Source organism: Naegleria gruberi (assembly GCF_000004985.1).
Source record: "Naegleria gruberi genomic scaffold NAEGRscaffold_5, whole genome shotgun sequence".
In the NCBI taxonomy this organism is placed as follows: Eukaryota; Heterolobosea; class Eutetramitea; order Acrasida; family Naegleriidae; genus Naegleria; species Naegleria gruberi.
This window is the reverse complement of record NW_003163322.1, coordinates 139,972-166,708: the sequence shown is the minus strand read 5'-3', so window position 1 is coordinate 166,708 and position 26,737 is coordinate 139,972. Positions and strand designations below refer to the sequence as shown.

General features: G+C 33.2%; 12 protein-coding genes across 12 annotated transcripts; 9 read left to right on the top strand and 3 right to left on the bottom strand.

Moving 5' to 3' along the window:
- Positions 1-1,195: 1,195 nt before the first annotated feature.
- Positions 1,196-1,561, bottom strand: NAEGRDRAFT_30597 (uncharacterized protein; the record flags this gene model as incomplete). Its single annotated transcript, XM_002681555.1, has 2 exons — positions 1,196-1,336; positions 1,388-1,561. 2 exons carry the CDS (start codon positions 1,559-1,561, stop codon positions 1,196-1,198), a joined length of 315 nt encoding a protein of 104 aa, XP_002681601.1.
- Positions 1,562-1,940: 379 nt separating this feature from the next.
- On the top strand, positions 1,941-2,387 carry NAEGRDRAFT_30431 (uncharacterized protein; the record flags this gene model as incomplete). Its single annotated transcript, XM_002681707.1, has 1 exon — positions 1,941-2,387. A coding segment is annotated over one exon (447 nt), but the record flags the coding sequence as incomplete, so codon positions are not given.
- A 721-nt stretch (positions 2,388-3,108) lies between these two features.
- NAEGRDRAFT_30474 (uncharacterized protein) lies at positions 3,109-5,234 on the bottom strand (the record flags this gene model as incomplete). The annotated part of the gene is made up of 4 exons (XM_002681554.1): positions 3,109-3,682; positions 3,726-4,636; positions 4,681-4,782; positions 4,824-5,234. Coding segments are annotated over 4 exons (1,998 nt in total), but the record flags the coding sequence as incomplete, so codon positions are not given.
- Positions 5,235-8,278: 3,044 nt separating this feature from the next.
- Positions 8,279-9,565, top strand: NAEGRDRAFT_62910 (uncharacterized protein; the record flags this gene model as incomplete). The annotated part of the gene is made up of 1 exon (XM_002681706.1): positions 8,279-9,565. One exon carries the CDS (start codon positions 8,279-8,281, stop codon positions 9,563-9,565), a length of 1,287 nt encoding a protein of 428 aa, XP_002681752.1.
- A 328-nt stretch (positions 9,566-9,893) lies between these two features.
- NAEGRDRAFT_62909 (uncharacterized protein) lies at positions 9,894-14,798 on the top strand (the record flags this gene model as incomplete). The annotated part of the gene is made up of 1 exon (XM_002681705.1): positions 9,894-14,798. The coding sequence occupies one exon, from the start codon at positions 9,894-9,896 to the stop codon at positions 14,796-14,798; it is 4,905 nt and encodes a 1,634-aa protein (XP_002681751.1).
- Positions 14,799-14,987: 189 nt separating this feature from the next.
- NAEGRDRAFT_56885 (uncharacterized protein) lies at positions 14,988-15,924 on the top strand. Its single transcript, XM_002681704.1, has one exon. It carries the CDS (start codon positions 15,046-15,048, stop codon positions 15,901-15,903), a length of 858 nt encoding a protein of 285 aa, XP_002681750.1. The 5' UTR covers positions 14,988-15,045; the 3' UTR covers positions 15,904-15,924.
- A 335-nt stretch (positions 15,925-16,259) lies between these two features.
- NAEGRDRAFT_56884 (DUF773 domain-containing protein) lies at positions 16,260-18,134 on the bottom strand (the record flags this gene model as incomplete). The annotated part of the gene is made up of 1 exon (XM_002681553.1): positions 16,260-18,134. One exon carries the CDS (start codon positions 18,132-18,134, stop codon positions 16,260-16,262), a length of 1,875 nt encoding a protein of 624 aa, XP_002681599.1.
- Positions 18,135-18,343: 209 nt separating this feature from the next.
- Positions 18,344-19,579, top strand: NAEGRDRAFT_46095 (uncharacterized protein; the record flags this gene model as incomplete). Its single annotated transcript, XM_002681703.1, has 1 exon — positions 18,344-19,579. The coding sequence occupies one exon, from the start codon at positions 18,344-18,346 to the stop codon at positions 19,577-19,579; it is 1,236 nt and encodes a 411-aa protein (XP_002681749.1).
- A 1,120-nt stretch (positions 19,580-20,699) lies between these two features.
- NAEGRDRAFT_62905 (uncharacterized protein) lies at positions 20,700-21,155 on the top strand (the record flags this gene model as incomplete). The annotated part of the gene is made up of 1 exon (XM_002681702.1): positions 20,700-21,155. One exon carries the CDS (start codon positions 20,700-20,702, stop codon positions 21,153-21,155), a length of 456 nt encoding a protein of 151 aa, XP_002681748.1.
- A 774-nt stretch (positions 21,156-21,929) lies between these two features.
- On the top strand, positions 21,930-23,671 carry NAEGRDRAFT_46094 (uncharacterized protein; the record flags this gene model as incomplete). Its single annotated transcript, XM_002681701.1, has 3 exons — positions 21,930-22,659; positions 22,846-22,983; positions 23,058-23,671. 3 exons carry the CDS (start codon positions 21,930-21,932, stop codon positions 23,669-23,671), a joined length of 1,482 nt encoding a protein of 493 aa, XP_002681747.1.
- Positions 23,672-24,247: 576 nt separating this feature from the next.
- Positions 24,248-25,199, top strand: NAEGRDRAFT_78250 (uncharacterized protein; the record flags this gene model as incomplete). The annotated part of the gene is made up of 4 exons (XM_002681700.1): positions 24,248-24,424; positions 24,475-24,491; positions 24,534-24,750; positions 24,886-25,199. 4 exons carry the CDS (start codon positions 24,248-24,250, stop codon positions 25,174-25,176), a joined length of 702 nt encoding a protein of 233 aa, XP_002681746.1. The 3' UTR covers positions 25,177-25,199.
- A 295-nt stretch (positions 25,200-25,494) lies between these two features.
- On the top strand, positions 25,495-26,337 carry NAEGRDRAFT_62901 (uncharacterized protein; the record flags this gene model as incomplete). Its single annotated transcript, XM_002681699.1, has 1 exon — positions 25,495-26,337. The coding sequence occupies one exon, from the start codon at positions 25,495-25,497 to the stop codon at positions 26,335-26,337; it is 843 nt and encodes a 280-aa protein (XP_002681745.1).
- Between the last annotated feature and the right edge of the window lie 400 nt (positions 26,338-26,737).

Here is a 26,737-nt window from a genome sequence, read left to right as displayed (position 1 = left end):
AGCAACATAGTATGGATCTAACATTTCAAATTCTGTCAATAATGTCTTCATCTTTGGTCCACCAGTTGTTGAATAAATAATTGATCCAATGTCAATAGAATTTAAACATCCTTTAGCGTTCAAATAGAAAAGACATGGTAAATTTGGATGGATTAAAATTGATGTGATCCATTCATCAGTAGTGACATAACCAACAACACGTGGTTGTTGAGGTGATGTTGTACTTGGTAAATACCATACTTTGATTGATCCTTCTCTTGTTCCAGAAATTAAAATGTCATAATCACTATTCTTCCACTATTATAAAAACACAAGCTAGTAACAGCTTCTCTTTCCTTTTTGTTTGCTTCAAATTCTATATTATCACAAATTCAATCCTAAAATCATCAATAATAAAAACTTACCATCAATTTGAAATAATAAATTATGTTGTTCAGTCTCCCATACTTTAATAACACCATCTTGACTTGCTGATGCCATCAAAGATTTACAAGGATGTGTAGTAATTGCTGTGATTTGTTTCTTATGACTATACTCAACTCTATGTTTTGAATCGGAAAACATTTCAATACCAAAAACAATATTGGTTCTTTCACGTGATAATTTTGAAGGAGTTCTTGCATAGAAAATCATTGGTCTCTTATTGGACAGGGCAAAGAATGATGCACTTCTTGCTTCCTCTCTTCGGACAGGAATATGGAAAGCAGTCAGTGTATTTGTATTTAGATCAAGAACACTAAAACATCCATTTTGTAATGCAGAAACAATTGCCGGATGAGTATTAGAGTGAGCAATATGTGTTACCTCACTCTCTGTTTTAAAGTGAGCAGTCCTAGACCCTGTTCCAAGATCATACTCTTTTTTCAACAACAACATAGACAATTAATATTGAAATCACATTCTTCATCCTCACATCCACAAATTACATACCATAAATTTCCTTTCTAAATCCAATAGCAATTTTGTTTTGTGTTGGATGGAAACTAACCGATCTGAGTTTGCTGATTTGTTTGTCTGATGGTAAATCCACACTCAGCAGTGCTTCCAACTTCATTTTTTGATTTTTTAATTCTAATGGTGATGAAAATTTATTTATTAAATTGTTTTGGTTGTGATGCAAGAGAGGTGATGTTTGATAAAGACGAGAACACAATAACAAGGTGAGACAAGTATAAGAGGAATTGGAGGAAGGAATTTATTGTTTAGAGTTGGTGGCTACAGAATCAATAAACAAGGCAAGATCAACATCTCGTTGTGATAAGCCTCCACAATCGTGAGTAGAAAGGACAATATTGACTTTGTTATAAACATTGAACCACTCTGGGTGATGATCGGCCTATTATGAAGAAGAATTAGAATTCATTCTTGTTAGGATATTATTACTTACCTGATCAGCCTTCTCGGCTACTTTATTCATAAAAGCCCAAGCTTGTTTAAAATCTTTAAAAACGAAATTCTTTCGGATCACATTTCTATTAGTCTCTTGATGAAGTTCCCATGATGGTATTTTGGCCAATTCTACCTTCAATTCTTCATCAGTGTATTTATGTATTTTTCTCATTTGAATTGATTTGCTATTATTGATTTGGAGGAAAGAGTTGGAGAGATGATATTTACAGAGTATTGATGATGGCTTTGATGATGAAGAACGAACAATTAGATTTTTGAGCATTTTCCAACGATATTAATATTATTTTTAATAAATTATAAAATGTCTTGTATTTGTTGTTTGTCAATCATTGGCAAGAAGGTATGTGGAAGAAATTATGATTTTATGAGTGTGATCAAACTTAAATGTTGATCAATATATTTAATGTGATTCACAACTTGTGCGGAATTTTACACCATCATCATTGATAATATTAACAATCATCAACGTTGGAAAATTATGAAATTAATATTTATCTATTTAAATAATTAATAATTAATAATAATAATAGAATAATCCACTATTTCTTAAAGTTTATAAAACAGCAGAGGCTGAAGAACCTCTCAAGTATCACTACATTGCTCACACAGCTTTGGATATTGTTGAAGAAAAGATCAGCAATCGTAAAACAACAACAAATGTTAGTCAAAATGACATGTATTTGGGTCTTCTTTTCCCAACTGAAATTTACAAAGTTTATGGATATATAACGAACAGTGATGTTAAATTATTATTAATAATTGCAGGAGACGAATATCAACAATCGGACAGAGATTCGGAAATCAAATCATTATTCCAACAACTTCATTCTTTATATATTGATTGTATTTGTAATCCTTTTTATACATTTGGAGAGAAAATTGATTCTCTGAATTTTGCTGTATCTGTACGTAATTTAGTCCAAAACTATAATCAACAACAAGGAGTTGGTTCATCGAGAAAGAGTAAAAAGTTTTAAATTATTCAAACATATTTCCAAATCTTATGTAATCACCAGAATTTTGTTGATATCTCATAATGGATTCGATCAAATTGTTTTTAACTCCAAAATTCTTCTTGATTGGTGTTAAGGTAATATCAATATCATTCAACATTGGTTTTTGGAAAGATTTTGGAGGAGCAAAGAATTGTTCTGGATCCTTCTCAAGTATAGGTGACACGAATTTTTCAGGTGACATTTCTCTACGTTGTTGTTGGGGTTTTCTCTTTGGTGGAGTGAATTCCAGATTGCTTTGCTTCTTTTCTATCTTCTTGTCAGCATTCTTTGTCCTGGAATCATTCTTATTGACAACATTGGGTTTTAGTTCATTAAGATTGTTGGTAAATGCATTCTTCTTTTTAGGAGGATTGGAGATGGGAATTTCATTTTCCTTATTATCTTCGTACTTTCGTTTAAAATTGGTTGGTTTTTCAGTAATAGTAATTTGAGTTTGACTTTCATCACCATAACTGTTACAAATAAAACAACAGAAATCGCCGTGGAGTGACTTTGGGTCAATCTTGAAAAATGTCTTCCCACTTTCACACACCTTTCTGTGGGCCAGAATTTTACCCTCCTTAGTTTCAATAGTTACCAAGGAAAACTTATTAAGTGCATTATGAACAGATCCAATATCTATTTGAACTGAAATACCATTCTTGTACTGGCTGGAGTGAATGGTTGGAAGAGTAGATCCTGAATTCCAAGATCCAACTTGCACTTTTCTGGCCATTTTGAATGCATTTCTGCAGGTCACACCAAAGCCCAAATTCTTTGCAATTTCAAAGAGGCAAGATAATATTCTCGAAAGAGGTGATCTAAGGGTGACAGATTGTTGTCTCAAACTGACAGACTCTATTGTAATTGATCCAAGAACGCTCTGAACAAGGACAAAAACCTTCTCTCTTGCCATTTCTATCTTTTTCTTCAATGGATATTTGATCTTTTCATTTTGATTCAATGATATGAGTACTCCTTTTTCACCTTGCCGAATGGCATATTCTGCAAATTCCTCAGCAGTGCAAGCAAGTTGGAGAATTTTCTTTTCATTCATCTTACTTCCAATAGAGCTCAGTAAGAGCAACATGGTTTTGTATTGAATGTACAGTCTTGACATTACTTGACCAAGAGGAGTTGGTTTGATTAGGGTTCCATCAATGTTAATTATTTGATTATCACCAAGCTCTGTGATTCTCTTCTCGAGAATTTCTTCCACTTTCTTCTCAAGGTCTTCTGAAGTTGTGAGCCCGTAATATTCTGGGTTTTTCTGCAATCTTATCAAAAAGTTGGAATGTACTCAAAATTGAAATTACTTACCTCGCATAGAGAAATGTTGATTTAAGCCAATAGGTAGATTCGGTTAGATCTCTTACACTTTGTAGGCATATTTCAGCATTTAAATGTTCGAATATGTATTTGTGAAGAGTAGACTCAATGACATAATTGTTATTTGCAAGGTTCTGATAGGTTTCGGCCATATTAGATTCAGTTAAAATCAAAGCAAGACCAGCCTCCTCAAAACCAGCTCTTCCTGCTCTACCAATCATTTGAAGAACATTCATACTGGGATATTCCTTATATCCGGTTCCAGATTGATAGATTTTGGTTCCCTTGATAATGACCAAATATGCTGGGGTGTTGAGACCTTGACTAAGGGTGGAGGTGGTACAAATTACACTCAACTCCCTATTTGAAAACAATGACTCTACAATATTACGGTCGTTAGAGGAAAGCTGTGCTGAGTGAAAGGCAACTCCAAATACAATCATTTCTCTGAGTTGTTGATCTTCAACATTTTTGGACTTTGCAGTGAGTCTCTCTTTCTGTTCATTGGATGTGATAAAGTAATTGGTTTTGCAAGAATTTGAATCGTTGACAATTTGTTGAGCACTCTTCATTGTGGAATTTCTGCTACTACAAAAAACAAGAGTCGGTTTCTCGTGACTCTCAGATTTGATAATATCAAATAATTTCTTATCTAACATTTTCTCAAAGGCAAAGTAATTCTTCTTATCATTTGTAAATCCAATGGACCTTAATTCAAGTTTGGATGGTCTATACTCATCACCAAATACCAATACATTTGATTGTGAGACATCCAACCAAGTGGCTACATCCTCAATGTTTGGAATTGTAGCTGATAGAGCAATAATTCGTGAGCTATGATTTTGAATTGAGGAAATGCTCTTGATACGGGATACTATTGCCTCTAAAACAGCTCCTCTTTCCTAATAGAAAATATTATGACAATAAGGTATTTCAAAATACTCACCTCATTCAACAAGTGAACTTCATCAATAAGAATCAACTCTGTAGACTTCACAAATTTCAAACAACTGTCATCTCTCCATTTTCTACTCAAAGAATCATATTTCTAAGAAATTAAGGAAATAAATCGTCACAATGAAAACATACCTCTGGTGTTGTTAATATAATATCAAATGGTTCCAAAGTCTCTGCTGTCACTTGATGAGTGTCACCAGTCAACTCTCCAACATTAATCCCGAGAGAGGAAAACTTTTGCTTCCATTCATTGTACTTCTCTTGCACCAAAGCCTTCACTGGCGCAATGTAAATAATCTTGTGTTTTCCTTGTTCTTGCTTTTTTCCATAATACTTTTCCAATACTCTAATCATTCCCAATTCCAAACAACAACTCTTTCCTGATCCTGTTGGAGCTGAAATTACAACATTATCATCGGAATCATAAATTTTGTGAAAACAGGCTGACTGTAGCTTGTTAAAGTGACCAAATCCGAAAACGTTTTTGAAACGATGATGAACCAATGATACAGATAACCTTCCTTCAAGATTTTGTTCTTCCATAATGGTGGGAGAGCTTTCATCATGATTATTATTGTTCTCGTATTGACCTTTCCAACCGTTGTTATCATCATTTGAAGAGTTTCGTTTCAGATTAACATTTTTTTCTTTCAAGCCTTGATTCTTCTTTCCTTGTTGTTGAAGAGAGTTCTTTTGGTGATGGTTTTGCTGCCTGCCAGATACAATTTTTGTCTTTTTAGGCTTTTGGATTTTGAGAGGATTCACAACCTTTGAGGGCTTTTCGGCAGGAATCTTCTTCATTGAAGGCACAATATCAGGGGGAATTATCTCCTTCTCCATAAGCAAACTTGATCTAGATGTGGTAGCTACTAATTGTTGTCCATTTGCACCAATTCGATCACTCCTCTTCAAAGGCCTTGTCTTCTCAATATCATTCAACAAATTGACCAAGGAAATTTCCTCAAAAATGTCTTCCTCGATCATTTTACTCAAAGTACAGTGTCTAAAGCTATTTTTTTTTAAGCGCCAAAATCTCAAAGCTATCAAGTAAGCAAGGCTTTAAATTTTAGTGTTCACTTGTTGCACCAATTCCTCCTTCCTATTCAACAACTTGTAATAAGCAAATTAAGATTTGAAAACCTTCAATCAAATGAAAGATCTGCCTCTAGCACCGATCATGTGTTGTGGAGGAGAGGATAAAAACCGTAGTTATTATTGCAATGGTTGTAAAAAAATTTCTCTATACAGGGATGTGACCAATTCTGTATCTCGTGGATTATTAAATCCTTTGATCACGAAGAGGATCTATAGTCGCCTTCACAAAGCGCCGAGAGGCCTTGTTTTCCTCACTGGTGGAAAAACAATCATCCACTATTCCCAAACAGTCTTTACATGGGAAGTGATATTCCTAAATAATTGTTTTTAACAAGCTCCTTATTTGTAAAATGTCTATTGGTAGAGATGAGATAATAACTCCATTTCATATTCCAAACGACTTTTGCAGCCTTACTCATATGACTATTGTGTCATGATTCTTGAAAACAGCAGTTTTTCATTATCGATTATTCTGAATACCCTAATGGACCACCAAATTAGCTCTGTTACCTACGAACATTCGTTTTGTTTGCATACGAAGATACACTCGTTCAACCCATTTCAAACTGAACATTTTGTGTTTTAAAAATCAACATTTCATAAAAAAAAAGTCTTCACAACATTCTAGCAGAAAAACTCTGTGAAACAAATATCAAAGTTGAATAACTGAAAAACCTGAAACTAAGAACAATATGATTTTTGAATCGACCCATGGACAACAAGCAATTGTTGGTCTCCAACCGTTTTCCTTGATTGGACTGATTAAGAAGAGCTGCTCTGATTGCACCACTGATGACAATAGCAATTTACTCTACACAACCACCTCCTCCACAAACACTAAACACACGAATACACGAATTGAGATGACATTGTGCAATGCTTCACTGAATAGAGTAACCGACCAAAAGATGCTCTTCATGGATGAGTCGGCAGTTGCAGTGGAATGTTTCAAACTATTCTTCTCTCTTCTAAAGGTGTTCATTTTGTGTGTTATCCTCAAGTGCAGTTACAAATAATGGTGATGAGAAAAGAGCTAATAAGGTTACTGAGAGTTGCCAGAGTAGGCAACACCCCAGTCTGCGTTTGGATGTTCGCTGGTTTCGAATCTGAGAATCTGGAACCTTTCTGATAATACGATAAGAGGGAGTGTATTTATTCCTCCTCTTTGTTAAATGTGGTAAACGATCACATAATGCCAAATAATATCTAGATACGAAAGATAATTTCCATAAAGAAAATTTCTATGTTTGAAAATTAGACAACAATTCTTTAACGTAAAAAAAGTGTTATTCGGCAATCTTTCAATTTGCAACAATATCAATTAGTATCCATGAAGTTGGCAATTGAATTGAAAGTCTGAGATATTAGAACGATTGTATAATATTGTATAAATTGACAATACTCTCTGTTACAAACCATTGAGAATACAATCTTATTTGCAATCAGTACTTCTGTCAATAGGCAACACACAATCAAGATGATATCCATTCAACTTTCACAGTAAGCGATTCCCAAACTGTTGGGAGGCGTAATAAAAAATCAATTGAGTTTATAGTGACATATTTAGACGAGTGGGGGAAAGTGACAAAAAGAAGGTTTGCTTCCTCATTTGTTTATAAATCCAAGGATAAGATGATAATGCTTGCCTTTAACGAATGAAAGGAGTTGGAGATGACTTGGAGTTTCTGATAAAACCATTTGAGGGTTTTGTTCACTCATTTTGGTGTGAGTAACACTTTGGATTTGTTGAGGTTGAAAATTCACTCAATTCAACAACCAATACAAATGTATTTCACTGAAAATATGAATGAATTAGTTTGATTCATTACTATTATCCATTGTTGTATGAATACTAGGAAGGGAATGAATCAAATAAATTCATTCAAATGATTTCAAGTATTCAGAATGAATTATTGAAAGAGATAACAGATAATGAAATTGAAATAATTGTGATTTTTATTCTCAATGTTCAAGATTCAAATACAGACTATCTTTTGTCCACATCTTTCCAAATCTGAAAAAATTGCACATCTTTTTGTTTGATTCAATTACAATACAATTTAAACCAAATATAGATTGTTATTGTAAAAATTCGAAAACAAAAAATGTTCAAGCTTGGTAATAGACTATTACATAACAACTTGTTCATTTCAACCAACGGAATTGAACATTCAATTCTATCATCATTGACAATATGCAAATCAATACATAATTATTGTGCAGTTAATTCCGATATTAATATTAAAAAATCATCAACAAGATCGGATATTTGTGAGAAAGCACATTTGCAATTTTCCTCAATTCAATCATTATCTGAAGGTACCATCATCACCCAATCGGCAGCTTGTGCAACATCCTCTTCTTGCTTGTTGTTTACTAATTACAAAAAGAAAAAAAACATCCATTCTAGAAGGAGCCTTTTGTTGGATCATTTGAAGGGACTTGAAGAGAGTAATAATAATAGGAGATTTTATCATCATACGAATAATAGAATGGCATCATTATCATCGGAATATTCGAATACATCAAACAAGATGGTTGAACAATTATTTAGAGGAGTTTGGAATACAGAACAGGAACATAAACACATTCCTTATCATCTCATTGAAAATATGTATCATGCAGAGAGTGGATTGTATAGTGAGGGATGTTGGCATAATTTTGTGATGGGATTGAATATGTTCTATCTATTGAAGAATGCAGAATTTAACGAGTTTTGTAAGGAAAATAATGTAAAGGAAAAGTTATCCAAACTCTCACAAGCAGTTTACAAGTTGAATTTTGATGCTAGTCATGGATTATTCTATCAGAGACAAGCATCTGGTATTTGGCAAAGTTCAACTGAGTCAATTATGGAGGAACGAAGAGAATTTTGGAAAACCAATAAGGAAGAAAAGAAACTCATTAGTAACACCATGGGACTTTTATTCTTTGCAACAATAGGACAAGAGTATAAACCAGAGGATTTGGATTTGAACAAGTTTTGCAAGAAAATAATTGATGATTTTTATGATTCTGAAAAGCAAATGTGGGCCACAAAGAGTTTGCCAAAAGGGCAACAAGTGAATTTACAACACTACAGATTGGTGGATCATTCACTTCTTTATTTGGCTCTCAAAAAAACACTTTCCAATAACTCAGTTGACCAAGCATTAACACAAAGATTAGAACAAGTTGTTGAACAAGTTTTGGAGGTAATTTTGAAAAAGTTCAAAGTAGAAACCTCTGAAAGGATTACTTATTTTGATGATAAGTTAACTCCTCACACCAAGAAATTCCTTTGGCAAGATTGTTGGCTTGTAATGGCCCTTATTTCCTCTAAGAAACATAATCACCTCATTCCTCAATTACTTATTGAAATGCACCATGACTATTATGATGAAGAATCTGGTTTCCTGTTCAATGAATCATATGGATCTATTCAAGACAAATCAACAATTCAAATCAAAATGGTTGAAAACCAGAAACGAAAGATTTCTCCAAACTCTCATCAAATGTATATCAGCTTTATCAATGATAATGCCCTCTTCTACTTTATCCTCAAAAATAGACATCTTTATCTTAATTCTGATAACACTGAAATTTCCCACAAGATTGAAGAATTGTGGACTCAGACACATGCCTCCTTCTCCAATTACATTGAAAAATCCAAAGTGAAGCATGATCCAAACACCAACGAGCAACGTCTCCTTGTTTCAGATTATTTAAAGAGACAAGGTTTATGGGCAAATAGTGAAGTCATTTGGACTTTATTAGCCTCCTTTGACGAGCTTCAATAAACTACATGTTCTTTCCAATTCTCTTCCCATATCTTGTCAATTTCTTATTTTATTCTTGAAAAAGCTGTTGGTGAGCAATACATCATTCAAGTTACTTCCAAGTTCACTGCAGAAAAATGCTCGCCTCAAATAAGAACTTGTGTTGGACTTTCAACAACAAAAAAATAGCAAAGATCATCACCCGATAACACCATCACCCGGAATAGGTGTTTCATTAAATATCAACACACCAAAGTTTATATAGTCATCACCATCATCAACGTTATCATAAATTACTATTCTAATAATTGATATTGTGCTAGGTTGCTATTATTGTTGATCTTTGAAAATGGCCAGCAGACACAGAGATTTTAAAATCAAAGCTTGGCCCTTTGTTTCCCACACCTCAAATGTGGATAGATCGGAGACTGATATTATGTGGCCTCTCATTAGATATGAAAGGTATGGAACGAGGAAAAAGTTTAGTATTCGTCCATTCCTATTCAAGTATGAAAGTGATAGCAGTACAAATGCACTCACTATCATGTTCTTGTTTTATAGTATCTTGTATAAGGTTTCTATTGATGCTGTAACATTATTTCTTCTTCCATTCCTTACTTTTCATAGAAAGAGTAAGACTTCACAAACAACCATGATATTGGCAGGTCTCTTGTACTTTTTACGTAAAACTTTTCATGCAGCTCAAGAAACCAAGTTCATGGCCATTCTCCCTTTTATGTATTTCTCTAATGAATCGAAAAGAACAGATGACAATAACATGTCATTCCAGACACTATTTCCATTCTTTTGGAAGTACAAAACAAAAGAAACACATTTGAATATAGTATTGCCATTCTATTTCTTATTTGAAAATGGCAAGTTTAGAATCAGACAAATGTGGCCCTTCTTCGGAACTCAGTTAAGACCAGGAAAATATCAGGAATGGTCAATCTTATATCCTCTATTCAGAGTTAGAAAAGGTGAAGGTAATTTTACACTTCACATGCCATGGCCTTTTTTGAAATATGAAAGATCGCCAGAAAAACATTCACTTAGATTCCTTCCAATTTGTTGGATTAGATTTTTGAAAAAAGGAGGGTCCAGAGGATTTGTTCTTTTCTTTTATTGGAAACACGTATCTTCCAAAAATTGTAGTCCATCTGAACCTGCCAAGTTTACCTTTGGTATTTGGGGATTATTACACATCAAAATTTCTCTAGATAAGGGAGAAAGCAAAGGACATCACATCTTTTGGATATTCCTACTCTTTTTCTACTTTAAAAATTCAGAGAAGGTTTATACTTTCATCACACCATTTTTCATGCATGCAAAATATGAAAAACAACTTATGAAACGAAGGATCTACCTCTTCCCATTCTTCTATTATTCTAAATATCACGATCATGATTGGCATTTATTTATTCCTTTGCTTTTTACTTACTTCAAAAAAACTATTTACAATTATTCTACATCCAAAACCTCAAAAACCTTTTTCACCACCTTACTTTTATTCTGGTTCCATAAGTCAAAATATGAAACCGAAGGTACCACCTCAACAGATTACAATAATGTCTTCCTCCCATTTTATTGGGTACGAAAGGATATTGGTATCAGAGATGGAAAGACAACAGATGATACTACTAAAATATTCCTCATACCTTTACTCTTCTATTTCTTTAAGGAGAATATTGATGGCAGAGAGGATATTATGGTGAATCTATTTTATTTATTCTATTACAGAAATCAGAAGAGTATTGAAAAGATGAGAGTGTGGCTCTTCCCAATTTTCTATTATTCAGATATAGGAAAGGAGAAAACATTCTTACTTTTTGTCCTTCTTTATGCTAGAAGATCAGAGGAGAAGAACTATCTCTCCATACTTATCATATATTCTAAATTACACAAAAAGCAATCTCACAAATTGGTAACGTATCCTTTCTTTTTGTACATTACCTATACAAGTTACAAGCAAACAGATGAGGTTTTATCACATACTAGGTTATTTGTTGGTGGACTCTTTGGTCATAGAAAGATTTATGACGAAGTAACCATTTGGCTCTTTGTCTGTTACTACTCATTTGTTTCAAAGAATGAAAGTATCAGAATGGGATCCTTCTTTTTCCTTCCACCATATTTCTATCATAGTGTTGAAGATGGAAAAGTTACCATGAGTACTATATTCCCTTTCTATGTTTACAATAGATATTGGAAGTACACTTTTATTTTCCCATTCTTTTTCATTAGAAACGATAGACGCAAGAAATCGGCCCACTTGCATTTTATTTTCGATTTATCAATCGATTCCCAGGACAAAAATTATTACTTCAAGCTTTTCTATATTCCAAGAACTAGATACAGTTTGATACAATATGATAGCAAGTATGTTGGATCAGCTGAGGGTACTTCTATGATGAGGCGTTGGAGGTTGTTTGCCTTCCCCTTCTTTTATTTTGAAAAAAGAGCTTTGGAAACTCCTGATTTAACCAGCTCAGAAACCAAGCAATATGCTCCACTAATAACTGTGGCATTATTCTGGCTCTTGAAAGATTTATCATTGGGCAGGATTATTTTAGATTATAGAGAGATGATCAAGTCAATGTACATACTTCCTCTTTTTTATATCAAGATTGATAGAAATAACCAAGTTGTTAATGCCTTACGTAATGGTCAATATTTGTCATTCTCGCTAATCTATTTTATCAGTGAAAAGGTTGCCTTATTTAGATATACCAGATTAATAACTCCAAACTCTCATAGATCTAGCATGTATGTGTTCCTATTATTCTTCAGTACTGTCAAAAATTGGTGGACAGGTCATGGTGAGGTTGTAGGTAATGATTTTACTCTCTCATTCCTATGGATTTTCAGACAAGGTTGGAGCTTTATATATTGGAACCAACAATATTCCACTGATGCCTACAATTATTTGTGCTGTTATGTTTTGCCTCTATTTTACTTTGATAAGCAAACTAAGACAACAACTTTGGAGGAAGTATTTGAAAGAAGCTTTTCTTTGCTTTGGATATTACACAAGACTGCAGCTCTTTTCACCATGGATAAGGTTGTCAACACTTCTAAAGAAAGCAACCAAATTACTAAGAGTGATACTAGCTCCTTCCTATTCCCAATTTATTATTATTCATGCAATGATTCAAACAAAGTTTGGAAATGGTTATGGTTGCCAGCTCCAAAAACATGGGGAGTCTCTATTATTAACTGGATTGTTGAGTATGAATACTCCACTTACAAACCAATTGATCAAAGAAAAATTGGAGAGCAGAGACTTCACATATCACCACTTTACTATAGAGATATCAAGTACGATCTCACCCAACCAAGCAAGACTGTCCAAGAAGATGTTCACTACGGATTTTGGTTTTTCACAAAGAACCTGTCCTTGATACGTGCATGGAGTTTAACCACAACTAGTAACAGAAAGCAAGGGTTCTACATTTTCCTCGTCATTCTCAAGTATACCAACGTGAGTGGAACAAGTTTGAGAAAGACTTTCTGTTTGGTTTGGATGTTCACCAAGTGGCTTGCTCTCTTCCACAATAACGTACTTTGTACACAACCTTCTGTTTCCATGAGTACTAATACAGATGATTACTCTAACAAGAATCACAGACAATTCGTAATGAGTTTATACTTTTACAAGCACATGACTGGAAATATTGAAAGGAGAGAATTCTCATTGTTCTGGCTCTTTTACAAATATGTTACCTTTTTCTGTGTTTGGAAGTATGAGAACGAACAAGGTTGGTTTGCCTATCCATTGGTTTTCTATAGAGCAGTTAAGACGACTACTAGAGCGTTCAAATTCCTCTCAGTTCTATTCCTGGTAGAAAAATATGTTTCAGTTTTCTTTTGGAGATGTGTTGTTGAGGGAAATAGGAAGAAGATTCTTACCTATCTGTTCCCAATATTCTTCCTTGAAAGAGAAAGGGAATCCGTCACACTCGAGACAAAAACTCACTTATTCATGTTATGGTTATTCTACAAGAGAATTGCCATGGCCCACTATTGGAAGTTATTTGCTAACGGTCATACAGATTCTGGATTTTATTCATTCCCACTTGTGAGATATACCAATGATTCTTCAGGAGAAGCTGGAAAGAAGTTTGACATTTCAATCTTCTATTTCTTCCACAAAAATTTGGCTATCATTTATTTTGGTAAAGATAGAACCAGAACCTATTGTGATACAATGTTCTACATTTTCCCACTTTTCATTCATCAAACAAAGGATCACAGCTCAAATTTAACCAAAAGAATAGATTGGTCTATTTTCTTCTTGTTCTATTACAAGCTAGCACTCGTGAGATATTGGAATATTGTAACATTCATCTCGAATGTGGGAAATAAGACCAAATCTACTCAAGATTTGTGCTTTTATATTTTCATGTTATACTCCTTCACAAAGGAATTTGCATCATCCAAGACAACTTTGACTCACTCATTTGCTTGGTTATTCCATCCATTATTGTCCACATTAAGATTCAAACTCTCAAGATGCCGTGAAGATTTTAGCAGACTTTTCTATATTTTCCCACTCATACTTTTCCATTCTTCTAAGGAAGGAGGCACATCAACATTCTACTTGTCACTTCTCTGGTTATTCCACAAGTTTGTTTCTATGTTCCATTTTGGAAGACAAGTTTTTGGTGATGGACATATTCTTGCAGGTGGCGCGTCTGATAATAAGGACTCTAAAATCACTAGTTTTATACTCTTCCTCTATTTCTATGCAAGCGATACAAGAGTTAAGGAAAAGAAGTGGAGTTTGTTCTGGCTGTTTGTTCGTCAAGTCAGTTTCATCAGATATTCCAAATCTCTTAAGGAAGGTCACAAACTTTTGAAATTCCTCGTCTTCCCATTCTTCAAATTTGAAAGATGGAGCACTAAATCGTCTAGATGGTGCCTACTTCCTTTCGTTCCTGTCAAATTCTCTTGGGTTGCCAACTTTATGGTTTACACTAAGCGTGTCAACAAGGTTGGAGCTGTTCTTGATGATGGCAAGGAAGACAAGTCCTCTAGAGATCAAAATAGATATCTCAGAGTTTTATACAAGGTTGTTGTTTGGCAATATGTTGATCAAGTTAAATCTTTGGAAATTAATCCATTCTTTGCCAGTGAACATGACTATACAGATGGATATAAGAGTTGGGATATTCTTGGAGGGTGTTTGGGCAGAGTGAAGAACTCTCCAGAGCATCAAGATGCTTGCAGATTATTCTGTTGTTGTTTTGTTTAATAAATAGATTTTTAGACATTTTTTGTTGTGGAATATTGGAATAATACAAACGAAATCTAATCCTATTTCATAACCTTTAACCAAAAGAATCCAAAATAAAGGTAGATGATTTTGGCGGGAATGAGGAGAATCTTCTTACTCCGTGATTACTCCTTTTACAAGAGGAAACTACACAAAAAAAATGTCAAACAATAAAATCACCTTGCCAATATCATTGCGCAGTATCATCTTCATCATCCTTGCATGCATGATAACGATGACATTCGGCTCTCCAACATTCACAGTTCCCCAGCAAATGGTAAATGTTTGGAAAAGGTTGTGGATTGAAGAGCCAATCGGTCACATTGTGGATAACACAACCATTGTATTCAATATTCAAACCAATTCAATGTATTGTGATATTAGAATACCAATTACTAGACCTAATTATTTAAACCAAAAATCATCATTGTCTCAATATTCTTGGGATGAGTTGCTTCAATTGGCCAATCAGAAATCATTTGCTGGCTTTGCACATGCCAATCAGAGTGCATGGATATGTCAATGGGATCGTAAAATTGACTTCCAACCATTTACAGGCAGTTATGATATTGGACATGTGGATACAGAGTCAAGAAAACCTCTCATGGTTGAAGAGGGAATTAATGGTGATGATTATAGAGAGATTTGGCAACCTGCATTCGTATCAAATGTTAATCCTTCTTATATTTCACTGGAATTGGAAAGAGAAGTTGAGAATAATGTGGTCAATAGGTTTGCAAAGGGTTTCATGGTTGTAAATGGAGATTATTTCATTTATCAGGTTGATAAGAGAGAATTCCCATTGCCACAGGCTGATTCCTTGTTGGATTTGATAAAATCTCAAAACTATTCAAGAGTGCAAGTTGAAGAAATTATTGGAAAGTATATGTCAAGCTTTGGAATTAGACAATCGAGTGGGGTTTGGCAAGTTCTCCATTCCCTCTTCCCCTTCAATGAAAATAAGGAATTGGAAGGTAAATTTGTACTTCACACTCCAAGTAATCAAGTTATTCAATCCATTTCAGATAAGGGCATTCTTAGATTTTGGAAAATTAATGAAATGACCTACAATCCATTCCAATAATAATAACTAGTTTTATTATGTTTGATTCTTGATCATTCCTCTCTTCATCTAATAGATCGAAATGATTTAATTATTGCACATTATACTAAGGCGAATTAAGGAATCATTTCTATATGAATGTAATCGGGTGTGGTATAGTGGTAGCATTCCAGACTGTCACTCTGGCGACCCGGGTTCCTAAATTAGGAAATTTCATTCCCGGTAGCCATTCAATTCCCGGCACTCATCTCCAATATTCTTTTTTCATAATATCACTTTCATTTTCCTTTTTAAAAAAATTTGTAAGTTGCTGAAAGTTCCAGTTTGCATTCTCTTAATAGGAATGGCTAATCAATTATTGCATATATTTTAATAAATTAAATCTTGTTTATTTCACCGAAAATAACAACTCTCTTTCCAAGCTTTTCAGAAAGATTCTTTTGAATAAAGTCTTGATAGTCTTTGGTTTGCTTTTTGATTTTCAGAACAGTTGGTTGTTGGTTCTTGATGGAATTATTGAGAGAGGAACGTTGGGAGTCTACACCTTCCAAGTTGGTCTTTGTCTTGCTCATAATTTCAAGCTTTTGTGTGAGGGATTGAACGAGACGTTCCACAAACTTCTTCGAGGTCTTGATGAGAATGAGTTGTTTGAAACGATGGTTATTGAGAGTAGTGACTACATTACCAGTTGCATGCATAAGGTTTTGAATTTCTTCTTTGGTGATGGATTTGATAGAGTTTGGAGCAGAACTGAAAATTTCACTATCGAGTGATGAATTCTTTGTTACCTCAATAACTCGTTGTTGTACAAAGGCATATAATTGGAAGAGATTGTTGGAGAAGAGAGCTCTGACATCTTCATCATCAAGGAAGGATTTCATTCTCAACTCTGCAACCAATTTGATACTGTCTTCGTCATTGGTATTGCTGGAAATATCGACAGAATCCATTGAAAAACCACCCACATCATCAGTACTAAAATCTCCAAAATCAATCTCGAGTTCTTTCTCTTGAGCAACATCATCAAATTTGATTTCAATTTCCTTATTCTCTTCCACACCAGTATCCCAATTAATTTCTACATTGCCCTCAGTTGAAAATTCAAAATCACCAAAGTCAATTTGTGGTTCATTTGATTTGTTGGCCTTCTTGCTTTCTTCATCTTTTAATTTTTGAATGTAGGATTGTACTTTTTCTTCATCCACAGAAGGTAATGATTGATTGTTGAACAATTTCCAATCATACATGGAAAGTGTCGACTTTTCCAAATTGGAAAGGACAAACTTGAGACAAGTTAAATCTTCCCTAACCTTGTTCTTATTGAAAAATGATGTAAAATCTTCATAATAATCAACTGCCTTCTTGAACTTGGCATCCTTACATGACACTACAATATTTTCATAAAATTGTGGAAGATCTGATACAGCACTCTTAATTTCATCCTCAATATCAACACCAACACTAGAACCACTCGAAGCAAATTGAATCATGCTTTCAATTTTTTCCCTATTAATAGAAAGTTTTTCACAAGACTCGGTAAATTCTCTCTTGGCTATTTCAAGGGATCTCTTCCAATCGTCTTCCTTTCTGTCAATACTTTCCAATTGATTTCTTAATGATAAAAGTGAGCTTGACATGGAAGGAATTTCATATTTTACATTCTGGATAATATATCCTGAAATCTCGGCCAAATGGAGATTGTTTGCTTCATAACTTTGTAAAACATGTTTCCACAATTTAAGTCTCTTAGATCCACCAACAAGACCAAACAAATAACCACTTCCTTCCGATGAATCAGCCTTCTCCAAAACTTGAACAATTTCCTTCGTTATAAAGTAATCAATCACTGCCAATTCATCTTGTGATTCTTGAGAAAGTTGATTAATTTTCTCTAATAATTCTGTAACTGGTTTTTCTGATTCCTTGCTTTTCACTTCTTCATGTTTATCCTTCAATTCTTTAAAAGCATGTTTAATATAACCTCTAATTTGTTTTAATTGTTTTACATAATCGGAAGGTAAAAAGTTTCTATTTACAAGCCAATCTTTAACCTTTTCATAATTAATATCAATAGTCTCAACCGGAACATATTGTTGTTTAATTGGTTGTTGTTGTTGTTTTACTTGTTGATCACCCTGTATAGTAAATTCTTCTTCATTTCCTTCTTGTTTTTGATCATCATCATCAACAATAGTAGCATTTGCAACTGGTACCGATGTTGTTGTTGTTGTTTCCTCTTCAAAACTAAACATTTTTTTTTAATCTTAATCAATTTTAATTTTAATTTTAATTATTAATAATACATCATCATTTGAATGCTAGTAATAATATTAATTATAATTTAATTGCTAATAATTTATCAAATAATACAAATCTTTATCTTTTCAACCCAATACTGTTAGTTTCATATCCAGTGAAAAATCCAAAATTGAACATTAGAACTTTTACAAACTTTGAAAAAATGTTATTAGGACACATTGAATCTCATGAGGCTCATGGTGTTGATCACGCAGCCAATATATCTTCATCTGATACTCCTCATAAAACAAGGCAAAAATCTCCAACCACCAACACCACCACATCATCTACATCGGATCATCAACATTTAACGGTTTCAGCAGCCTCGGATGCTATTCATCACTTGAATAATTCCTCATCAAATACTGATGAAGAGGGAAATACATCGTATGTGAAGAGAGCCTCATCAAAATATGACTTTGTTAAAGTTAGAGTTGGATTGGAAAATCACTATTACATTCTCTCTCGTTTTATTGTCAGCAGAATATTAACGGTTATTCAAGTCAAGTATAAGGATTCTATTAAAATTGCATTGGAACTTAAAAAGACACTTGTAGATTTAAATTTATTGAATATTTCTCAAGAAGAATTGGAAAAACACTTGTTTAATATTATGAGAAATTATGGATATGGAGATCAAACAATTACAAGATACAAATTAATGTCTAAATTTCACCACAAACGTATTCCCTTGTTAATTTTGGTTTTTGGAACTGGTTGTGTTGGTAAATCAACTTTAGCCACTCAATTAGGTGAGAGACTAAACTCACCTAATGTTGTACAAACAGATGTAGTTTTAGATTTGATTAATTCTTTCAATCTTCACACAACTAAGAATAATAGTGGCTATGAAAAGCAAGTTCCTGTCTGGTTTTCAAAATATGAGGATAGTGAAACATTTCTAAAACAATATAGAGAGCAATGTATATTTATGAAGAAGGCCCTCCAAGGAGATATTGAGAAATGTTTTGGTGATGGTAAAGCTCTAATTATTGAAGGTAGTCACATAGATCCTGAAATTTATAAGGATTTATTCGACAAGTACATTACCAAGACTTCAACAGAGGAAAACAAGGCAGAGGGAATTATTATTCCATTTTTCATTTCCATTTCCAATAAGGATGAACACGAACTGTTTTTTGAACAATGGCTTTCAAAGAGAGAACATGATATTTATGATAGTCGTACTCATACATTGGGTACAAATTTTGATGAGAAATTGCAAACCCTTTCTCATAATTTCCAAGTAATGCAAGAATATTATGAAAATGTGACGAAAAATGTTCCATACATTCATAAGGTAGAGATTAATCACAGAAGATTGGACGAAACTCTTGACACACTGCATAAATATGTCCTCGATAATATTTTCTCAGTCGTGGAAAAGTTACAAGACTAATCTAAGGTCATAATTACTTGGATATCATTCTATATGATTGATAATTTCGTCTCCTCACACTCACCCTCCAATACAATAGCAATGAATAAATAATTGATAAAACTACACCAAAACCCAACCATTTCAGAATTGCTGTTGCAGTTTTTGGAATTTTAACAGTAATTGTTTTAAAACCAAATATATCAGAATCCAAAAAGTTTGGCATGAACATGCTCCTATTCTCATTTGTTCCAACAGAAAATTCCAATTTATCCAAATTTTGTAAACACACTTGTTCAAAGAGAAATGCATAGAATGATTCATTTGGACCGTCCAGTTTCATCTGATGTTTGTAAATTTTCCAATTTTTCAATATTAAATATTTTCAATAGGTTTACATACATCTTCGTCGTTTAATTTGGCAATCAAGGACATTAATTGATTAGTGGGATCTGTTCTAAATTTTCTATCCATCCATTGTTTCCGATGTTTTAAAAGTGCAAACACTGAATTCAAAACTTCTCTTCCACCCTCATCACTTTAAATTATAATTATCCAATATATAGTAAATCCTTTATTTACCTATTATTTGTCATTTCTAGAATGTGTTTAGTGGTTTTTCCGAGAGGTTTTTCTCTCTGATTTACTCTTCTTTGTGATGATTGATTTCTCCTCACATTTCTGTTATTCATTTTTTGTTAGATTACTTGAGAATACTTTTCTGAAGAAGTTGTTTGGAAGATATTAAGCATATTTCAATACAAAACCATCATTATGATCGCCACAAAACCAGCTATCCAATGGTGAAGACAGATTATGAAACCGATAAGTATTTTTTCAACACAGCAAATATTTTATTAGCTCTTAATTTTACAAATTCCCAACAAGAAAAAATACACCAATACTAAGATAATAGAACCGTAAGGTAAATTAAGGTAAGAATGGATCCACAAACCAACAAGATTGTTACAGCAAACAATAAAAAACCAACTGCAACACTAGAAAGAAAGACGAGTGCAGAAAAACATAAATGCGACGAGGTTAAATCATCACAACCTTCAAAAAATCATTAAGGAAGAAAGGATTATGTGTTAATGGCCGTGTTGAAGTTAATTATTATATTTATATTGAACAAGAAAATATGAAAAAAACAATTCAAACAAGATTAGAACAGGGAGAATTTTCTATTTTAATTGCTCCTAGTCAATCTGGTAAAACATCAATAGTTTCTAATTCATTGATGCCTTCTTTGAAAGAAAGAGGCTATTATCCTGTATCTATTGATATGAGAGGACTGGTGAGCACATACTTGTCAATACAATCTTCAAGTTTTGATACAGCATTTCTAATTTATATCAACCGATTCTTGGGAACGCAATATGAATCGAATGAATTAACATCCTTATTCGAAAAGAGTTCTTGCATTCCAGAATTCAAAGATGAGAAAGTAGTATTACTTCTCGATGAATTTGATTCCATTGCAGAAATTCCCACAGAAGAAAGAACAAGATTTCTAGCTGCACTTTCTTCAATGAAACAAAACAAAACTTTATTATTTTCTTCATTCTTGTTTAGCAATTACAAATTTTGTTGGTGAATACTTTGGTCAACCAATTGACCATTCGCCATTCAATGTTTCAAATCCAATATTTGGTGATTATTTCAATGAGCATGAAGTTGAATTGTTTTTTAATGAATATGAAATTGAAAGTAATAAGAAAGTTAGTTCTGAAATAAGAAATCAAATTTTCAAATTAACCTCTGGTGCTAACTATATTGTGGAGAAAAAGAATCAATTGATGAAAAATGTTGGCTGTCATCTCTGATTTCAAAATCATTTTGGGGATATATTTCAACTCATCAAAATTGTATTAGAATTGCATCTGTTTTAAAAGATGAAATGCTTGATTTGGAAGGTACTGATTTTGAAAATATTATTGATTCATTCATTAAATTTAATGGAGATGACGAATCAAAAATTGAACATGCCTCAAATGGGATTTTACATGTTGATGATGTAAGAGTTAGACAATCGATCACCCGTTGGGTGTTCAATACTTTGCTTGAAATATGCAAGCCATTTGCAATAAAATTGCAACAACATCCCGAACTGAAAGAGCACCACTTCTATATTAGCTCTATTTCAAATTAATTTAAAAACCAATGTTAATATTATGTGATTTTACTTTTAATCAATATTTTGATCTCCTACTTGTCTAGAAAAACTCCATTGTCACATAATAACAATATTATTAGACTGGTATTGTTTCTTCAAAACTTGTAACCAGCAGAATTTCATGTCACCTCTTTTAATTATTATATAAATAGTTTTCTCTCAAACTCTACCATTTTCCACAACAACACAAACAAAATGTCATCATTTCGCCTATTATTAGAAGAAGAAACACTTCAAACACCACCACAACCAATCCGAAAGCAACACAAGAAGAAACGCCAAACAAGCAATGAAACAGAAAATACCAAAGTAGAAGAAACAGAATTTTCCAAAATTCATCTCAATGAAATTTGGGTCGTAATTTTGAGTTTCATCGACACAAAAACTCAATATAAATCCCTAGCACTAGTTGACAAATTGATTTGTGGCATTCTCTATTCGATACCTCTCTTAAAATCCAGTTTACAACGCACATTTTCTGGAATAATCTCTGGAGAGGAGGAACAAGACCACCTTCCACTATTGAACTATGGAAGTATGACATTGTCAAAGAGAATTGACAGGGTTTTTTCATCCAATGATCCACTCAATATATTTGGATTTGCATCCCATTCAGAATGTTCATCTGAATCCAAATACGAAACCGAAACTATTCCAGATATTCCACTCACATTCCACAATTTGTACATTGGATTATTGAATAGAAGATTGAATATTACCAATAGAAATGTAAAGCTCAGAGAATTTTTGGGATTGGGTGGTTGTTTGGATTGTCCTTCTTGTTACAATAGAAAGAATAATAAGCAAATTCATTGTGAACACTTTCGAATACTTGTAAAGCAAGACCAAAACAATAATTATATATTGAATTTAGAATGTAAATCGTGTTCACTTCATCAAAGTGTGCAGTTAGTAACTGCTCTAGGTAAAATTAAACAATTTTGTTAACAAGATTGTTTCGTATACAAGACATTTCATTGTAAATTTAAAAAATAAACCATTACAATGATAATTCATTCCAGTTACAACAAATCAAATAGTTAAAAGTTATTTAAATTAGTCAATTTGACTGTTGATTGATGTTGCCACTCAAATTTACTTTTTTAAAAAGACAAAATCAAAAAAAAATCCTTCAACACTACCCGAATGACATCTCTCATCGATGAATTTATCCTAGACTTGGGCAGTTTCACAACCAAGTACGGAATTTGTGCTGATGAAATTCCTAACGAATTTCACTCAATATCAGGTAAGTACCTAGTTGACTATAATTGTTGACTATATTTGTTTACTATTATATATAATTCATTCAACACCATTCAGGTTCCTATGAGAAACAAGGTTTTGCTGGTGTATCAAAAATTGCTTGTGGTACAATGGTATTAAAAGAGAAGGAATTGACTGGAAATTTCAGATTACGAACTGTGTGTCCATTGGTTTCTCGTGGACAAGTCAAATTGGCCAATGATACCCTGCTCATGTTTGAACACTTTTTAAATCATGCCTTCCGTTCATTGTATAATTTAAATGGAGATCCATTCTCTGCACAAACTCTCAAGGAAAAGAGTTTGAATATTGTAATGAGTCCACAAGTACAAACTATTGACTCTTTGAAAATGTTGTGTACTCAAGTATTTGATAGACATCAAATTAAGAGAGTTTCATTCCTCTCCTCAATGGAAAATGTTGCCTACATCATGAAAGATAAATTGAATCAGGATCAATTGGAGAGTAGTTTCATTCTTGAACATGGTCATGGTTTGACTCAAATTTCATCACTCAGTAGTGGTGGATCCATTGTAAATACTATTCCAATTGGAGGAATGGATGTTTCAAAGTATATTAGAGAACATCTTCAAAGTGATGAGCCAATGCTCAAATTAACTGAATTGAAGGAACAATTTGCCAAGTGTCTTCTTCCAAATCAATCGATCTGATGAAAGTGCCACTCCAAATTCGGAAATTTATACTCAAGCTGCTGAGGTATTATTCAGTAGTGGAAATCTTGTGGAATCCATTGTACAATTCATTGAAAAGGAAATGAAAGATAGAGCTTCCAAACCAACCTTGTATCTGAGTGGAGGTGCTTCACTCTTGACCAATTTCAAGGAAAGATTACAATTGGAACTTGAAAAGCATTTACCAAATATTAGTGTGGAATATAACAAACTTGGAAAGGATTCAAATTTCTTTGGTGCCTGTAAGAGAATTAAGGATTCAGAAAAAAGTGAAAATGCAATTCATGTTACACTTGCTGAATATAAGGAAAAGGGATTTGATCGTCTATTGAAAGAAAAGCTCTTACCATTCACTAATCAACAATAAATTTATATTTCTGTACAGTAATCAATTACTAATAACTGTTCACAACGAAGAGTTTTATATTGGAAAAGGATGGTAATGATTATTATTTTGGTTTGGAATCGTTACGAAGTTTGTGTAATATCTCTCAAGTGGTGAAGATGTTTTTATGAGATTATAATCAGTGTCAGTAATCAACAAAACATTAAAAAATGCCAACACACTATCCAACAGAAAATCATCCATCTGATGAGAAACACAAGAAGAAGAAGTCCCTCGTCGGCATTGCTGTTGTCACACAACTTGTTCTTGCTCTTCTTTCTCTTGCTGGTGGTGTCTTTGCAATTGTAATTTACACATTACCTGATTATAATAGAGATCTCGAATTGGTATGGTAATCTTCTAATTAATGTATTTAATCTATTGCTTATTACTATAGCAATGTCCACTCCAAAGGTAAGTAAGAGATTCTATACTTCCATACTGATCAGAATGTAGTCTTCAAACTTTCACACTTGTCTTTGGTATCTGTGAATTGTGTTGCTTTGTATTGTCTACCATCTCTCCATTGTGCCTCTTATTGGAAATTAAATTACGTGAAGGATACCATCCAGGATTGGTTTCTCAATGCTTGGTTGTTTTGAGAATTTTGATCGGTTTTGTATCTGCTTCATTCCTCATCAAGAATGTTTACTCATTCTACTCTGCATTGTGTGTAAGTTTTTTGATATTCACAACAGATTTTTGGGTGTGACACGAATCTTTGAAAATTGATTAATCGTAATTATGAAATTAATTTGATAATAACATGTGTGTGGAATTTAAATTTCGGAATTGTTTTGAATAACAGCCTGTTGAACTCAAACCATTCACTCCATACAATTCAATGTTGATTTTCAATTTGTCAACTTTGGGAGTTTTCATCATTACAGGAATTGTCTTGTTCTTTGTTTTCCTCTTCATTGGTTTCTCCGGATCTTCCACTGATAATAAGGCACCAACTACTGCACCAAAACATCAAACTCTCGAAGAAGAAGATGATGAAGATGTTGCCACCTCCCACAGTACTACTGAAAATACTCTCCAACCAAGAAATTCCGAAGAACCAACTGACAAGAATTTCCACATTGTTCGTAATTAAATCTATATTCATGATTGTATTATAAGGAAGTAATCATATTATGTTTCGATGAGTTCGTTCTCTAGTTAGGCTAGGAAATTATTAAGGATTTTTCAAAGCCTTGTTGGATGAATTTAAAGCACTTGTTTGATTCATTTTTTACAAATTTACAAATTCTCAATTTCTTAATACTCATCGTATGTAAACTTGATAACAAAAAGTTTCAAAAGTCTTGTAATTTGTTGCTTTCTCTCAATTGAGCAAAATCTACCAAGCAATTTATTCAAGTTTTTTAAATTTAAAAAAAATAATTATTAAAAATATTATTGCAGAAAAAAAATGTTGAGAAAGGGTTTATCGTTGAATGTTGCCTCATCCCTCATGATGAAGAGGTTTTGCGCTAATACTTCAATGACTTCATCGGTCTTATCATCAGTTCCATCATCATTAATTCCATCTACTCACACTTCACAAATTCAAATTTTATGTTCTTCTCTGACACAACAACAAATAAGAGAAAGAAAAAAGCAAAAAGTCAGAAGAAAGCTTCCATCCGGCAAGGAAACTTTTGAAACCTTCCTTGAAGGACCAGAGGAAAAGTGGAAGAATCCAGCTAAAGAAATTAAAGATACAACAAAGAGTGGCCTCAAACCAGCTATTCGTGAACTTCTTATCATTAGAGACAACAAACTCTCATTTGCTGGTGAAGTAGTGAAAATGCAAGCAGCCAAGGCCTGGAGATTTTTGGCAAGTAATCCGCCAAAAGCTGTCTTGAATACACCAGAAAACAGAGAACTTTACAAGGATTTATTATCAAACCCAGAGGAATTAGCAGCAAAGAGAGACGCCTTCAATAAGAGATATATTTTACAACGTTGCGTAGTCAAGATGTGGAGAAAGACTGAAGGAGCAGACATGTCTTACTATTGGGCAATCACAAAACGTGATGTTGCCAATTATGTTTGGTGTGTTTATCATATCGCCATCAAGGAAGAAGATATCAGCTTCCCAGGTGAACAAAAGAATAGTGAAGGTTCCTATCATCCAATCAGAAAACCAGGATATTACTGTGTTTATGTTGATTTGAAGGATGGTCAATCACCAGTACTTGTAAGAGTATACTTACCAATTAACGACAAGGCTAAGACATACCGTGGTAAATCAGTTATCGGATACGTTTAAACAATTTATTACATTTATTTTGAAAAACATTAAAAAATTAAAAGAAAAAACAACTTTGGTTTATTTAACCTCTTTTAGGAGAATATTTAAATAATATTATTGGATTTGGAAAATCAATTAAATTCAAAATCATTTTCTAATTGTCCAAAACCAAGTTTTGATTTTCAAAAGAAAAATCTTTTTAAAAAATGTCTTTAAGAGAGTCATCATCAAGCAGCATCGACTCTGTTAATAATTTCTAGTAGGATTACACAAGAAGGAAATTCCGATAATATTCTTACACCAACTAAAATTATTGATGAAGGAAACGATGATGATAATTATGCTTTTTCTGTTGTGACTCGACAAGGAAGTTTAAATACACAAGTGGACAGTCCCATCAATTTGGTTAATCCTTCAT